This window comes from Patiria miniata, unplaced genomic scaffold, assembly GCF_015706575.1.
Source record: "Patiria miniata isolate m_02_andy unplaced genomic scaffold, ASM1570657v1 HiC_scaffold_19, whole genome shotgun sequence".
NCBI lineage: Eukaryota > Metazoa > Echinodermata > Asteroidea > Valvatida > Asterinidae > Patiria > Patiria miniata.
This window is the reverse complement of record NW_024037057.1, coordinates 14,523,076-14,540,409: the sequence shown is the minus strand read 5'-3', so window position 1 is coordinate 14,540,409 and position 17,334 is coordinate 14,523,076. Positions and strand designations below refer to the sequence as shown.

Below are 17,334 nucleotides of genomic sequence, written 5' to 3'. Positions count from 1 at the left end.
AGTGACTCGTGATTTGACTTGTGATGGACTTATGATTGACAAAAATTACACACGTAGTTCTGGAGGTATCCCTCCCTCGCCATGTCCAAGTACCGAGATACTCGTAAACTGAGTCCAATAATGATTACTGGAATCGAAAGTGCATGGCTTTCTCGGAAATGTTCCTTCCAATGGAACAGTTTTCGTTCTCTGTTACAACCCAAATATCATTTGCTTTTAACATTACGGTATAAAAAACCGTAGTTATAAAAACCATAAACACAAGTTACTAATCACATTTATTTACAATTTCAATATTCTCACTTTAAATTCTTCTTTGTGATGGAACTTGATATTCAATTTTTCAAAAATAAAAACATACATAATATTACATACACAGTTGTATACATAACTATAACCTTAATACCATTGATACATATTAATTGTATCATACAGTTACACTTGCAATACAACTACTTCAAGGCACGCAGTGATATTATACTTATACCACAAAATACAGGCAGACAATATTCGAAAGAGAAATTAACAACAGAACAGTAATTGTTTACACTTCTGCACTTATTGAAGAGGGTCATCCAATTACGGGCATAATCAAAGGAGGCTCTGTATCCAGGATAATACATCAGAAAGTGACAATGTTACTTCAGTTTTGCCTCTTTTTCAATGTCAGATCGAATCTGTATATTCATCCAAGCTCACGTCGGGTGTGGTTTTGCTTGTGGGTTTCTATCTTCCAAAAGCTGACACTATTCAGCTAGGGTCAGCTGGCCGCAAGTTGGACTGTATTCTCGTCAGGTTTGACCAGAACATTTTCAGAGTGTAAACAAAGTGTGACGTCATGTCGCGTTTATTTTGCAATAATCATTGCAGATCTGTGCCAGTTATACCTTTTGGCCAAAGCAAACCTCGCCCCCCCAAAAAAAAACACACAAAAAAAACAAAGAAAAAAAGAAAGAAAGAGGAATTCATAACTGCCTGCTGTCAAAAGCTACAATAAAGATGGAACATTTTTTTGCAGAAAGCTCAATATTTGATTACACTGCGAGGGTTTGAATTCTTGACTTCTTGAAACTTTCAAGGTAATTCTAATTCTTGCAACTGTATGTAATTCGTACTTCTAATAGGCCCTACTTGGTATTGTAATCGCCAATCTGTTTGAGTAATAATAGATGCAACGCTTGCTTCCTGCACCTGCAGGCAAATGTAAGATGAATAAGAACTTTTTATGAGAGAATTTGCTCCGAGGAAAGCGGTCCACGTTACGTGATCAAAAACTTGTTGTTTGACATGACAAGCGGCCAAAATTGAAGAAGGGAAAATGAATGGATGGACAACGAAGCAGTAAATTTGATATACTGATGCTATAATTCAAAGTTGTGAATCGTTCGACTTGAGCGGCTGCTTGGTTTGAGTACGGTTACAGAATTGTCAGGGCAGCTATTTGTGGCATCGGCATGATAAAAATTGCCCAATTGAATGCGGAAACGTCCTCGATTTCGATGGCCAAACGAGCCGGACGGCAACGCTCTTATTTTTCATGATATTTTGTGGGAGGAAAATGATTTCATATATCAACTCAAACCCATTCCACATTATGCTTTGAGATTTCTTGCATTGATTTGTTTTTACTTAGACATTCTCGCCTTTTGTATGCACTATGTATTTGTAGTTATTTTGTATGAAATCTTGAAAGTCACTGATATTGTAAGACAACCATGTCGGTAAAATGTCATTATGCGGAAGTCATTTTCCTAACGTTCATTGCCGACGCAAAGTCTCTAGATAACGTCATCGCTCAGTGTAGTAATGTAAACGCACAATGCGCGCGGCAGACACTCCTAATACTGTCAACTGCTGCATCTACTGAGCCCATTATGGCCGAAATTAAAATTCCACTTCCAAGTTGGTCATTTGACTCAGTGCTTCGGTGATTTGTGTCTTATCGTCAGCGATCATGTCGCAGCGTACCAAAGCAAGCTTTCGAAGATGCTTGATTTTTGCCAGGACAGACCATGAACGACCTGACCCAGCAAGGGACTCATTGCCAGACAGATGCAATTCAACAAGGTTGGGAAGATTACTCAGCCCAATCGCAATGGGCTCCAAGTCATCACGTTTTAATCTACAGCTTCCCAGGTTTAGTTTGTTGAGGGTTTTGATTCCCCTTAAGCGAGACCATGGCCGGCCAGACCCAGCAAGGGTCTCATTGCCATGCAGATCCAATTCAACAAGGTTGGGCAGATTACTCAGCCCAGTTGCAATGGGTTCCAAGTCATCACTTTTTAATCTACAGCTTCCCAGGCTTAGTTTGTTGAGGGTTTTGATTCCCCTTAAGCGAGACCATGCCCGACCAGACCCAGCAAGGGTCTCATTGTGAGACAGATCCAATTCAACAAGGTTGGGCAGATTACTCAGCCCAATTGCAATGGGCTCCAAGTCATCACTTTTTAATCTACAGCTTCCTAGGTTTAGTTTGTTGAGGGTTTTGATTCCCCTTAAGCGAGACCATGGCCGGCCAGACCCAGCAAGGGTCTCATTGCCATGCAGATCCAATTCAACAAGGTTGGGCAGATTACTCAGCCCAGTTGCAATGGGTTCCAAGTCATCACTTTTTAATCTACAGCTTCCCAGGCTTAGTTTGTTGAGGGTTTTGATTCCCCTTAAGCGAGACCATGCCCGACCAGACCCAGCAAGGGTCTCATTGTGAGACAGATCCAATTCAACAAGGTTGGGCAGATTACTCAGCCCAATTGCAATGGGCTCCAAGTCATCACTTTTTAATCTACAGCTTCCCAGGCTTAGTTTGTTGAGGGTTTTGATTCCCCTTAAGCGAGACCATGGCCGACCAGACCCAGCAAGGGTCTCATTGCCATGCAGATCCAATTCAACAAGGTTGGGAAGATTACTCAGCCCAATCGCAATGGGCTCCAAGTCATCACGTTTAAATCTACAGCTTCCCAGGTTTAGTTTGTTGAGGGTTTTGATTCCCCTTAAGCGAGACCATGGCCGACCAGACCCAGCAAGGGTCTCATTGCCATGCAGATCCAATTCAACAAGGTTGGGCAGATTACTCAGCCCAGTTGCAATGGGTTCCAAGTCATCACTTTTTAATCTACAGCTTCCCAGGCTTAGTTTGTTGAGGGTTTTGATTCCCCTTAAGCGAGACCATGCCCGACCAGACCCAGCAAGGGTCTCATTGTGAGACAGATCCAATTCAACAAGGTTGGGCAGATTACTCAGCCCAATTGCAATGGGCTCCAAGTCATCACTTTTTAATCTACAGCTTCCTAGGTTTAGTTTGTTGAGGGTTTTGATTTCCCCCAAGTGAAACCATGATCGACCTGACCCAGCAAGGGTCTCATTGTGAGACAGATCCAATTCAACAAGGTTGGGCAGATTACTCAGCCCAATTGCAATGGGCTCCAAGTCATCACTTTTTAATCTGCAGAATCCCAGGATTAGTTTGTTGAGGGTTTTGATTTCCCCCAAGTGAAACCATGATCGACCTGACCCAGCAAGGGTCGTATTGAGAGACAGATTCAATTCAACAAGGTTGGGCAGATTACTCAGCCCAACGGCAATGGGCTCCAAGTCATCACTTCCCAATCCGCAGAGATCCAGGTTCAGATTGTTGAGAGTTTTGATTTCCCTCAAGTGAGACCATGCCTGACCAGACCCATCAAGGGTCCTATTGTCATGCAAATGCAATTCAACAAAGTTTGGCAGATTACTCAGCGCCTTGGCAATGGGCTCCAAGTCATCACTTTTCAAATAGCAGTGATTCAGGTTCAGATTGTTGAGGGTTTTGATTCCCCTCAAGTGAGACCATGAACGACCAGAGCCAGCAAGGGAGCGATTGCCACACAAACGCAATTCGACAAGTTTGGGCAGATTACTCAGCGCCTCGGCAATGGGCTCCAAGTCACCACTTTTCAATGAGCATTCATTCAGTTCCAGTTTGTTGAGGGTTTTGATTTCCCTCAAGTGAGACCATGACCAACCTGACCCAGCAAGGGTCTCATTGCCAGACAGATCCAATTCAACAAGGTTGGGCAGATTACTCAGCCCAACGGCAAGGGGCTCCAAGTCATCACTTCCCAATCCGCAGAACTGCAGTTTCAGTTTGTTGAGGGTTTTGATTTCCCTCAGGTGAGACCATGCCTGACCCAGACCTGACCCAGCAAGGGTCCTATTGGCAGACAGATCCAATTCAAGAAGGTTTGGCAGATTACTCAGTTCCCCAATAATGTGCTCCATGTTAATACTCCTCATCGGGACGCATCCGCTCAAACACACGGTGTTAAGCTGCGTCATTTCTTTCAAGCATAGAGAGGAAATTAAATGTGACCAGTCGTTCTGAGATAGCTTTGAATTAATAAATACACCAGCTTCATCTAATCTTTGACCGTTTGTTTTTGCCATTGACAATGTGTGTATCCTTTTGAGGCAAGCTTTCCCTCCACCCTTTTTCTCGTCAGTAACGTTTTTTAGGAAGTATATCAACGATGTCAAATGATCATCGCTTAAATAATAAAGTACCTTGACATTTGGAGCAATAACAGAGTTAATTAACTCCATTGGTGGCAAAGTCAGGCTCTGGCTCTCAAAGTTACAATTCAGGGCTATTTGTAAGTTTTTATCATCCAGATCTCCTGCACATCCGACTTTATGCAATAAAATATTCAAAATTAAATTTGTACTTGGCCCATCGCTGTCACCGCAACAAAAAGGCAGAAGATATTCAAACCCTGCTGTATCAGACACTTCACGAAAGAACGTCTCAAATTGCCGTCTTTCTCCTTCGGATGTTAAACTTTTGTAGTAAATCGCAGCGCAAAATTCTTGGAACGTCTTATGAATGAAATGAACACTTTTAAAAGTGTCTATCCCATTCACGACTCGCTCACTGGTGAGGATGCCAGCTCGTATGGCCATATCAAGCACACCCAGCTCAAAATCCTCCTCTTGAAATGATAGCTTTTGATCAGACGAAAGTAAACCACCCAAAGCAACCTTTCCAAGTGTAATAATAAGCCTCGATATTTCTCCTGTTGACATTTGTGTCTTACGTTTAAATATGTAATGCAGTGCCTTGTGATACAGGCGGAACCTAGTGTCGGGGAGTGTAACACTCTTTCTCCATAACAAACACATCAACAACAACAACATGGGACTTTTCGCCAAATCTGACAGAACACCTGATGAAGTAATCCTCTCAAGAAGTCCATTAGCTTTGGGTAGTTCTTGTGAGTAAAATTTGTCCACATATTCCTTAATATCGTCCTTGCTAAACCCCAACACATTCACAAGAGCAAACGGATGTTCAATCAAGGTATTCTTTACCAGTTTGTCATAGTGTGAGGGGCGGGTTGTCACAAATACAGTGCATTTTTCGTACTCTCCCTTTCGATTAAGCATATTAAGGATCGAACCAAACTCAGTCTCATCAAGTTCGGTGGACTTAAATTCATCAAAACCATCCAACAGAAACAGCACGTCCTCAGGGTTGGCTGTAATGAAGGATTTCAAGTCTTTCCTATTTATGGCATTTTTGTTTGGTAACTGATCAAACAAAGCGTCAATCACATCCGACTTTTGTTGCAGGGATCGCATTTTCAACACAAAAACAAGCTTATACCTGTTTAGTACGTCAACAGTGCCACAAGCCCAATCGTAAGCAATTTTGTCAATAAGAGTGGTTTTACCTACACCAGCAGTTCCTCTTAAAATTGCTCGTATAACTGGATGTCCCTCTCTTGATTTGAGTTTAAAAATATCCAAATACGATTTTACCTCTACCTTCAAATCTTTATCATCCGTTTTTTCTAATTGTAACTTTGTGTAGATGTCCATAATATGTCTTTTGTCGTCATCGATCCATGGAAGCATCTGCACATAGCTACCCGTCGTCGTATATTTATATTTTAACTCCTTTTCGCACTTATCCGCAGCAAGTTGAGCTGGATCATCACGAGTCTCCTGTGTGGTACTGCTTCCTGGCTGTTGTTGCCTTGCACTTGACCCACTCGTTTCTGATGTGAAGAGTAATGCAACACAGTTTGAAACAAATCATGTCAGTCAATCAAAGCGAGAGTTGGGTTCGAATTTCGTTGTTGTTTTTTTTTTCATTCGCTGAAAAGAATTCGAAAAACCCAGGCTGTATTCGGATTCTTCTCAAATAATGAGTTTGGTGTTAATTCGTCATGCTAATTCACAACCAGGAGAAAACTAAACTGTAATGGTACCTATTTTTGGGAATCAACAATCTCGCATTTTCTCAAAGCTAACTGTTAAAGAGCTTGTAACTATAAAAGGAAAATTAGTTGCTTGCAACAATTCATACAACCTCTTAACCAAATTAATCTCATCACTTTTCTGTTCATAGAAGAAAAATATCCTTCTGATAAAAATGCATTACGCTTACTGATAGGCGCATTCTTATTATTATAGATGCATGGTGCGAATTTCAAAGGAAAGTTCTCAAGAAGTGGTCTGTGCGTGGATTTACCTGCCAAAGCAGTAAGCATGCTTGGTGGTATCTCTTGTTCACTGTCGTCTCCCTGTCTCTGTGAGTGACGACGTCGCTCTAAAAATAAAACGAAGAGATTAATCTTTGATTGACGTCAAATTGATGATTTGCTACACTAATGATTATTGAACTTTCTCATTCGGGCAACTTTATTCTTTGTTGTTCCATATGTTATAAGACATAGTGACGGATAGAAAATCGTACCGTCTGTCCTCCGCTTTCGACATCTACTAATGACATTAGGTCGTATAAATTAATTTATAAAAGTATTTATTCGCATCTGTATGAATATAAGGAAGAAGACGCTTTTGCTGAAACGCATTTGCTAAAATCTGAAAGTATTTAATTTTTACATGTTTAGCTTTTTCTAGACTAAAGGCGTTTGCTTTGTTTTGTATTCATAAAAAAAGAGTAAATGGGTCGGATTTGAATTATTTACTGGGCATTTTTGAAGGATGTGTTGGTGCTACCTTGAAAATTTAATTAAAGTTGATCTCGTAAACTTATGCTTAAAAGTTCATAAAGTACATATTATACCATACACTAATATTTCCAATCAGATTTACGCGAAATGTATAAACCTTTTTATAATTAATTTCATAGCTATAACAAGCCAATAATTTCGCACTTTATACACGATTTGCGAAGCGTTAACTGTTAAATTTCGATACAGCACGTAAGGATTTAGGAGAAATTGTATCCAACGGCATTCTGGGAAATGAACAAAATAAAATACTCATCCAGTATATTCGGTAATAACGGTTACCGAATCTTTTCAAACGTTAAATCTTTTCAAACGTTTGGGGTTTTTTCTCCGCATTTCATTTAAAAAAAACACTTTGTATTTTGAATTTTGTAAGATTTTTAATGACAGATAACTGAGGAACGTGCATCCCAGTTAAAGTACACACATTCAAGCATAATTAGTATAAAGGTAAAGTGCCTCATTAATAAAAAAAAAAACAATACAAAAAAAGTAAAAGCCGAAAACGGTGAAACAGAATGCCACATTTTTTTGCCACTGTTTTTTGTTCGATAGAATGGACGACAGAAGTGGAATTCCTTGAATTATGACTTCGGCACAATAATTATGTCTCCGTGAGAAAAGTGATTTTTTTTCGCTATTCGACGAACTCATTTCTGTTTAACATAACTTATACGTTTTGCCATATTGTCGTGATAAATCTCATTAATTTTACCTGGGTTGCTTGAGTCCATATTTTTCAGAGCCTTTTCCAACGTCCCCTTTGCTTGTGTCTCACTTTTCTGCCTTCTGCACCAGGTGGTTAGCATCTCAAAGCACTGCTTTACAACACTGCATCGGTAATCATACTGTATTATTTCAATTTGCTCAGCTGTAAATGCCAATTGTGTAGCCAATGCTACCCAACGAACTCCTATCTCCTCAGATTTGTTCCAGCAGAACAAATCGCAAGATTCTGCGAATAAATAAGTAAGGTGCATCACAATTTTTTGTGCAACAGGATCTAGTTTTTAGGAAACGGGGGCGACATGAAGGGGGTATGAAATCTACGATGCTTTCTCCCGCAAAAGGCAATCTGAGAAAACATTTAGGAAGCTATACTTCCGATGTTTTATTTTGGGCCACAATTTACAAGCAACATAACATTAAACAGAGGCTGAACGGGGTTGCACCCCCACCCCTAAATTCACTACTGCCCACACATTCGATACTGAGATCATGATGACTGTCGTAACTCATAGATTCATTAAAGGCCCACGACGAGAGCGCGTCACTTTGTTGGGTCTCAGACTAGTGTTCGCTATGAATTACGTCCCTGCCTGATTTATAATTATACAATGGAGGACAAAAAGTGGCCATTTGCTTTCTGTTTTCAGAGGACCATGCCGATCGAACATTTGGTTACGACCATTGTTCTGCACTTCTGCTTTTCAAGTTGCTAAAAGAAGGTTCAACACAATTTACCAAGGTCCATATTATATAGACAATGAAAGATCCCGGTTTTTTAATGGAAGTATATTGGATGTCGAGTATGACATGTATGAGGCAGTCACTTACAAACCGGATATGCCTACGTTATTGAAGATCACCTTTGTGAATTGATTGCTGAGAATGATGTATGCTCCTGTTATGTTACAAATTGTTACTTTTACACGCAATGGACCTTATTCACAAGGAAGCCAATTTCGGTCGCGTTCCCTGCATGCATTTCATAAATTGGGAACAGTTGAAAAGGGATGGTGCCAGACTATTAAGCAGTCTCGCCTCACTTTCATTTTTTTAATGGCTTAAAACATGAGAGTATGTTTAATCACAATTATTCATTAGAGCAGACCGGTATAAATTTTCAATTAACTTTATGTCATTGGTTTCATTTCTATTCGCAAGTTCCAAAATTGAAGATTTTACTTTGCTTTCAATTCAATATGGCCGACTCGTGAATAACGCCCATACGAGAGTTGAGCGTGCGTATCTGCTCTTTTAGTCATTTCTTGGGAATATTAAAGGGTCCGTGCGATGCAGATTTCAGAGGAACACATTTGGTGCACATTTCCACTCTTAAATGTATAAAAGTAATTTGACACCCCTTTTTGGTTAAATTGTAAGGGTGCACTAATTTTTCAACATTTAAAAATGTCCATGCTTCTCCGGACACCAAAATACTTACATTAAATCATTAAACGAAAGTAAAAAATTAACAAGGTTAAATGGGACACAAACGTGCATTTTCAAGGACAGCATTCAGAAATTACATTGCACGAGCCCTTTAAAGCGCAATAAATGTAAGTGTCTGATTTGCAGAAATGTCTTCAGTTACTACATGGGCATACCTGATGTGTCTCGAACCAAGTCGTTCCTGCCCGAATCAATCAGAGCCTTCTTCAACGTCTGTCTTGCTTCTGGGTACTTGTCCTGCTTTCTCCACCATGTGCTTAACATCTCAAAGCACTGCCTTACAGTATCGTTGGAATGATTAGCCTTAATAGTATCAATGTTTACTTTTGAAAATTTCAAGATTAAGGCCAATTTTTCCCAGTCTGTTCCAAATTTGACGGATAGATTCCAAGCGGAAATGGTCTCAGGTTTAGTATCTATAAATGAATAAAATATAATCGCACCATTAATAAATCGCGAACAGTTTATTTGTTGTAATGTATACATTGGGAACGACAAAATGTTACAGCATAGTCAAATTTCATAATGCGCATGAGTCAGTTGGAAACGGAGGGGCTGTCGGACTTCACCTTTCTTTTCCATTCAATGTCTCTGATAAAAAAAAAGGTGTAATTTGTTATCGATCAGAAGGACTTGATAATTCACAATTCAAAAGCGAAAATTCATTTTGGGGACAAAAAGAAAAATGTAAAACATTCTGGACAAATTGAAACATTGCGATCACTGATGCCATGGGGTTGGCCGTGGAACCTGATACAACAATATATTAAGTTATTTCCAATCCCGACATATTAATTCAATCGCCTGATTTGTGCAGGCAGGCCTTCGAATTTTGCTAGCCCATAGAAGATAAATGTGTTTCCCGCCACTTGTACAGTCTCGATAATGAAGGCACCGGGAACTAGTCTACACGCTGAAAAGATATGGTCACGCGCAAAATATACCCAGAATTAGAGGTTAACAACCGCAGAACTTTGAAATAAAGGAGTTATATCTGTCATATATAACATTTAATAGTTGAAAGCTTGTTGTGAGAAAAGAGAAAAATTGAAAAACATTAACAGTACATCTTTGACATAAGTTAATACTTTATAATACAGAGAGAAAACAGCAAACATTTGAAAATAGAAGGCAAGAGAACGTACGGCATATTGTATTCTTTATTGGATTGCAATTACTTACCGGAATAGCATTCTGTCTCAGTCACCCCCACTGGAGCCTCGGGTTTAGATTTGGCTAGATGACCAACGTCCTCCTTTCTCGGTCTCTGCCCCTCAGATGTCGTAGTCTCTTCCTGCATGCTCCGTTCTGTGGCCCCTTCCACTTGTACCTCTGGTTGCAGTTTGTCTCGATGACCAACGTCCTCCTGTCTCGGTCTCTGCCCCTCAGATGTCGTAGTCTCTTCCTGCATGCTCCGTTCTTTGGCCCCTCCCACTTGTACCTCTGGTTGAGCTTCGTCTTGATGACCAACGTCCTCCTGTCTCGGTCTCTGCCCCTCAGGTATCGTAGTCTCTTCCTGCATGCTCCATTCTGTGGCCCCTTCCACTTGTACCTCCTGTTTCATCCTCTGTTGCTCTTCTGATGGGATCATCGGGGCCAGTTCAGCACGCCCGATTGAATTTAACGCGTCTCTCAAACTCTGAAATCCTTCCTCGCGATTTGTTTGCTTTCCCCACCAAGAAAGCAGCATCTGTAGGCTCCTTTCTGTGTTTTCTTGGGAGATGGTTTGGAATTGCTTAATTGCTGCATCTTCATATCTCAGGGATTTGGCCAATTCTTCCCAGCATGATTCAGTTTTCGAAGCCAAGTCCCGGAAGAATTGATCATCAGCAAGGTGTTTGTCTGACAAACGAAAAGAAGCCTTTTTACTTAGACCTAAAGACGTATATAATGAGTATGTGATTGATAGCTGCCATTTCCTAATGAAGGCAATGAACTCTACACTTTAGTTGAAGTAAAAGCAAATATTAATGTGATTTCTGCTGACGGTTTAAATATCTGATTTACTTTCTATTTTTGGTTTATCTCTTATAAAGTGGGTAGCAAATGCTGGGAAATGGTGAGAAATTACAGCGGAGGAGGCGGTACAGCATATTAATTTATCTCGCTCTTTAACTACAAGTGCTTGCACCACTGCTACTCACCATGTTGACAAAAAATAAAGAATAGAGCGTCGATCATATTTTCATAACTGCACTTTCCAGGAGGCATTTGGAAAAGTTGCCGATGCCGTTTGTTTTTCTGTGACATGAATCTAGTTAGAGAGAGTTAGCTATAATAATAAGGCCCGTAGGTTTTTCCCAGTCTAGAAACATTTCCCATGAGCATTTACCTTTTGGTCCACCGCCCAGTAGGCCATCAGTAGACAGACGGAGTGAGATGTTCTCATCCTGATGAATTCCACAATCTTGAAGTGTCAGCAAGTTACAAAGCTGGCAAAAAATACACAGTCTTTGGAACCAATGTTTTTAAAACGACACTTTGGTGGTTGGGATTACAAAAAACGGGTAAAAAAAATATCAAGGATAAACTTGACTTTCTTATTGTGAAACTAATTCATTGGGGCTAAAACAAACAACTAATTGTTGATTGTTTCCACTCAGCTGCTAAAAAAACACTCTATGTACTGACTTCAGAAGCAGCACTATCTAATATACCCAAACCCTCATGTTATTTTGAAACAGAAGAAATTGTGACTAAAACCCACTATGCATTGCCTTTAATTTGATCAAAGATTGATTGATATACTTTACGACATGTTTAATTTGTAAACTATGGAGCTATCTTTACCTCAAAGTTACGAAAGTTCCTTCGGATGTACAGTCGTTGTTGTTGAGGCTGGACACTGATTTTCTCGTTTATCATATGCTTCAAGGTAAAGACAGAAGTCTCTGCATTCATTCGAAAACAAAGTGTCTTTGCTTTGTGTGACACGTGGCATTGGATGAAGACTTGCACGTATCTGAAACTGTCAGAAAGGAGGATTTGCATGTAAGGCCCTTTGAATAATTTCAATCGCATTGAATTATATGAATGAAGGTAAAGATCATAAACCATAATTGTACACATTATCTACACCATTGTTTAGGTATGAAAAGACTGTTTTCCAAGGAATTTTAGCTGTCTTCAAAACAACATTTGATGCTGAGTAAATTCTTCAAACACGGGGCAGTACGAATAACAGCATTTCATCATGTTTTACCTGAAAGGCCGAGGTTTGTCTTGATTGCCAACTTGTTCCTTTTTCAGTTTCTCTTCCTCGGTTGATGCCGCCCCGTTTTGTTTGCTCTCCTCGTCTTCTCCTGCCTCTTGACGCTTTTCTGGCTCGGGTCCAGCTGCTTCGTCTATCGAATAGCCCGTTACTGATGCAAGTAAGAATCAGAGTGCATCATAATTATTGTTTCCAAATAGATTTTTAACTGATTTCGCACTTTTCTTTTAATTAGCAAGGCAGTTTTTGTTCTGACAATACAGCGTCTGATATAAAGTCTAGTCTTCACTTCTAGCTCACCTGGTACATTTTGGTCCAAATCAGTCAACCCGATGGCCTCCAGTGCTCGTCTAAGCTTCTGAGCTGCTTCGTCGCGATCTGTCGTCTTTTCCCACCAAGTGAGCAGCATGTGACGGCTCTCTTCAGTGCTGCCTTCGTTGGTGGTTTGGATTGCTGCAATTTCCGCTTCTTCAAATCCTAGGTGTTTGGCCAGTTCCTTCCATGATGATTCGATTTTTGAGGACAAGTCCTGTAGGTACTCATCATCAATGGCGGCTTTCTCTGCCAAAAAGAATTTTCAACTAAACCTTCAGTGAAACATTTTCAACAGCTGCAACAACAAAGGCTATCGTTCTTTATAAACGGCTTAGTAAAGATTCCAAAATCTCAATAGGAGGTAGTTTATTCATTTAAACATGTTCTATTCCAGAACTTGGTAATTTACCTTTTGGTACATCGTCGCAATTCTCATCGTCTTCAGATAGACGGAGAGAGATGATTTCATCCTTGTCGACACAATTCTCCTCAAGGGTGAGTAAGTCAAAGAGCTGATAGTAGATAATTGTAAAAGTAAATGACTTTGTTTAAACGACTACTAAATTTACCTTCGAAACATATTATTGAAAAAAAAGAAAGCGTTAGTGTGGCAAAGGTCAAGTTTATCTTGTAAACGTTCATGTATTTATAGTGTTGGAATAGGAGTAGCCCCCATTAGCAAAAAGAAAAACATTTTTGTTTTAGTTTAGATTCCCCCTTTCTTAGTAGTGTGTCCCCCTGTTGAAATAAAAGTTCCCATGTCTCTGCTTGAGTTTTGTCTGCTCGGAGTCATTTGGTGAGTTTTCTTAGGTCATAAATGTTTCCTCTGTTTATCATGTGCAATTAATTTTTTTATAATTTAATTTATGTTTTTCATTTGGAAATATTTCAGGTTTTATAATAAGAGTAAAGTTGAATCAGTCACTTTAATCTTTGATTGTACCGTAAGGTTGACCTTTGACTTGGATTTGGGATTTTTTAATATTTTCCTTTTGACATATTGTAAGCATTACATGTATCAAATGTTGTTGAATTCTCCACCATATACGTTAATACACAGGAGTTTCTTTGTTCCCACAGTAAGCATGCATGGATGTATGATGTGCTAATCCGGAAACTAGGGGATTAGTGTCTTTCACTTATTTTGTACTTGAACTTGCGTATCTGTTAATGAATATTCATTAAATCGTTTTCTTATTTATGTATTTTGTATTTTCTTATTTACAGATTTTCAGTCAAAGCGTTCTTTAAAGGGAAAATACAACATTTGCACACATCAAAAAATAAAACTACCAAATCATTTTGAAATACCTTGCTGGACTGTGAATGAAAGCGTAAAGCATCCTGTAAAATCATGGCACCTGGTATACTGTCATTTTCAAGAAAAGTGGTATTTTTGTATCAATTTCCAACGCTGATCGGCCGATCAGCGTTGGAAAAAAAACTGGCTTTTTTTTCAAATACTGGCCCCTGTTGACCATCGCAGTTGACCATCGCAGGAGTTCCAGGATCCATGATGTGGTGTGTCATGGCAACTCAGCCAGAGTTTGAGCTATACTTGAGCATCCTGATAGATTCGGTGTCTGTGTCTCTATTAATTCAATTTTCTCGCGACCGTTCCCTTCAAAGATCCTGAGTTTAGTTTAGTTTGGTTTAGTTTAGTTTAGTTTAGTTTAGTTTAGTTAAGAGTCTATTTAGTACGAGTTCCCCCATAGTGTGTCATTTTTCCAGGTTACATTTGCTTTCCCATTGTCAAAATGCAACTATGCGCAAACTTCGTATCTTTCAAATTTAATTGTATGATGAATTTAAAACATACCCACCTGAAAGTTTCGCCGGATGTACAGACACTGACGCCGCGCCTCGACACCAATCTGCTTTTCAATGAGTTCTTTTAGCGATTGGACGGATGTCTCCGGATCCAGTTGGAAGCTAAGCGTCTGTGGTGCATCATCGTTGGCATTTTCGGGAGTCTGGACAGAGATGTTCAACTTCTGTTTCGGGTTACTGATGACACTGTCAACAAAAAGATTGCAATAACAGAAACAACAAGGTTCGGAATTTGGTTTCAGCAAAACAGAATATAATGAAAGTAGTTTTTAGCCACAAAGGTCCAGTGTAACAAGGTGATTTTATTTCAACCAAAATTATTCTCGAAATAAAGATATACACAAGTTCATGTTCATGTTGCATTAACATTTCTGTGTTGACTTTAACTTGGAAGTTGAGGGAAAATTTCCTTTGCTCGCCACGCCCCACCATTTCTATTAATTTTTTTTAACCTTCCGAAAAAAAAGCTTTTTCAGTAACGATAATTAAATGTCTGCATGCGAATAAAAGGCATTGAAAATGTACAGGGGTAAAGATATTTGGGTCCTTTTCTGTGGATTCCTCCCGGATTTTTCGCTTGATTTCTTTAGAAAAGTTCCTTAAATCGTCATAGGTAATACTGTTCATCCTAATCGCGTTTTCTTTCTTGATGCACAAAATAAAGACTTACAAAATGTTGCTTACGTCCCGTGCAATGGGGTCGAAGGAAATTAGCAGGGTTCCTTTCCCCACGAGTGAAACAAAATACCTGTGCGATTTGGGTTATTATCAACCAAATCGCCGGGCTAAATCGCGTCACCGCGATTTGGCCCGTTATTTGGTGGATGGTACCCCGAAACACACAGTCCGCACTCGTGCAGAGGCTACTGATTTCCTTTGCCCTTACGCACGGGACGAAAGCGATTTTTTTCTTATCATTTTTTTGGGCCTCAAAAACTTAAAGCCATAAAGTAAGAAGGGGGGGGGGGATCCTGAGCATGAGAGAAATATGACCCGAATGTGACCCGAGCTAGTGAATCTTAGTCAGAGTCCAACTGTATATGTGTTTTTGATGGTTGTTTCAAGCCAGAAACAATCCAAATCCCCTGCCTTTATTTGGCAGCAAAGTGTTGTTTGTATCAATACATTTATATAAATCATGTGTTCATGTGGAATGGAAACGAGAATTGCATCCATATGTTGTCGGTCAAGTTTTAAAAAAAAATCAGACAAAGTTATTTATCGTTTTTATTTTATCAGAAAACATCAAGGATCATAAGTTCGCTCTGACTGTGAACAAGATACTTTGTAGCATTTAAGCAGAGAAGGGTGTTTTTTTTGTATTTGCGTTTACGTGCATAATCATTTAGCAAAGAACAATTTTAGGCTCTGTTATGATTGTAAAAGATGACATGCTGAATGCAACCTCGTGGCAATGAAAATTGGCTGTAAAACCACCACAACATGAAAACAAACTTGAAAATTTAGTTTTCAAAAGAAATTGTACTTGAAATGTATTGTAACCGTATATTAGAAAGCCTATCAGCGGTCACTTCGTGTATTGATGAGACCAAGGGCGGCGAAACGCTTTTCAAACTGAGGGGCAACACCAAAAAGGGGCACTTGCTAAAAAGGGGCACCTTCCGTCTTTATGAAAGTGGAGGAAAAGAATATGGTCCCATTCATTTCGCTATAAACCAATCTGACGAGGAACGAATTATGAATACGTTGCCCATCTTTCTCTTTGTGTTTCTTTTACCTGGTTATGTAGAGAGAGCATTAACCATTTATTTCAGTAGCCATTTTATTCGCGTGAAGAGCACTATTATTTTTAGGGGCCAGTTTTCCATCTTTTAATGTTCCGAGCGGGACCCCAATTGTGCTTTCAAGGGGCAGTTTTCCATCTCGAGAAGTTATCGCTAGAGGAGCACTTGTTTTTGATGGCCAAATGTCCATCTCGAGAGTAGCACATTGTATTATTGCGAGAGGGTTATTTTGTGTTTTCGAGGGGTAGTTTTTCATCGGGGTACTTGTGGTTTTGACATTTTTTTTTAAAGGGAAATAAAGTCCGAAATTGTAAAACGATCTGATTCCAGTGATAGCGCAAAACCAGGCTATGATAAAAATTTAACAAAGTCACTGCGAATGTTCAATGCATGCCTATGGCAAATAATGATCGTTTATTTACTCAAACAAAACCGGATCCGTCTAAAATACACACTGCCTATATTTTACGAAATCTCTCACCTTTTTTTCGCAGGTTTACTTCTTGGTTTCCGGGTAATCAATGATGACGATGTCTTTCTCTCATGGGAGTGGTGATGAGACGACGGTTTCCTGTATGGAAGCACAGAAAGAAACGCCTCCTTCCTACGCCTGCTGACTCTAGTCTTCCTGCTGACGAGTTTGGTGTTGGAGTGGTCGTACACGACGGCTGTTGCCTTAATGTAGGCATCCAAATCCTGAATGGTCTTTTGCAGCATTTTGGTATATACCGGATTGACTGTGAAGAAAGGTGTTAAGATTTACTCACAGAAAGTAAAATCAACTCGAAGATGTCCGTGCACTGGTATTCAATGCCCTACTGCGAACGATTGTATGTGAATCAGCATACACACCCTTTAAGTCAAATGACCTAAACCGAAGCGACTAGTAGTTGGTGCTGTAAGCGTCATGCCGTCATCCTCTCTGAGCAGTGTATGGGTTCAGATCATTGAATACATTCCCATAGGCACCAGTGATAAATACCCTCGCTTCACAAATTCGGAGAAAATACTCAAATATCTTAAAGGTGAATATATGAATAATACA

At 39.7% G+C, this 17,334-nt stretch overlaps 1 protein-coding gene across 1 annotated transcript; it reads right to left on the bottom strand.

Annotated features, from left to right (window-relative positions):
* Positions 1-1,884: 1,884 nt before the first annotated feature.
* Positions 1,885-17,022, bottom strand: LOC119725467 (protein NLRC5-like). The gene is made up of 11 exons (XM_038196875.1): positions 16,771-17,022; positions 14,538-14,730; positions 13,124-13,226; positions 12,700-12,960; positions 12,391-12,550; positions 11,979-12,156; positions 11,521-11,620; positions 10,371-11,030; positions 9,344-9,511; positions 6,509-6,586; positions 1,885-6,032 (listed from the first exon to the last, which is right to left on the bottom strand). Exons 1-11 carry the CDS (start codon positions 17,004-17,006, stop codon positions 1,885-1,887), a joined length of 6,285 nt encoding a protein of 2,094 aa, XP_038052803.1. The 5' UTR covers positions 17,007-17,022.
* Positions 17,023-17,334: the final 312 nt, after the last annotated feature.

What these genes read in the sequence shown, in the direction of transcription:
- LOC119725467 (XM_038196875.1), bottom strand. Translation starts at nt 17,006, where the DNA reads ATGCTGCAAAAGACCATTCAGGATTTGGATGCCTACATTAAGGCAACA. An exon ending in ACATCCGGCGAAACTTTCAG is followed by an intron (nt 13,227 to 14,537) that starts GTGGGTATGTTT and finishes ATCTACTATCAG; the next exon opens with CTCTTTGACTTACTCACCCT. An exon ending in TGAGACAGAATGCTATTCCG is followed by an intron (nt 9,512 to 10,370) that starts GTAAGTAATTGC and finishes AATTTTCAAAAG; the next exon opens with TAAACATTGATACTATTAAG.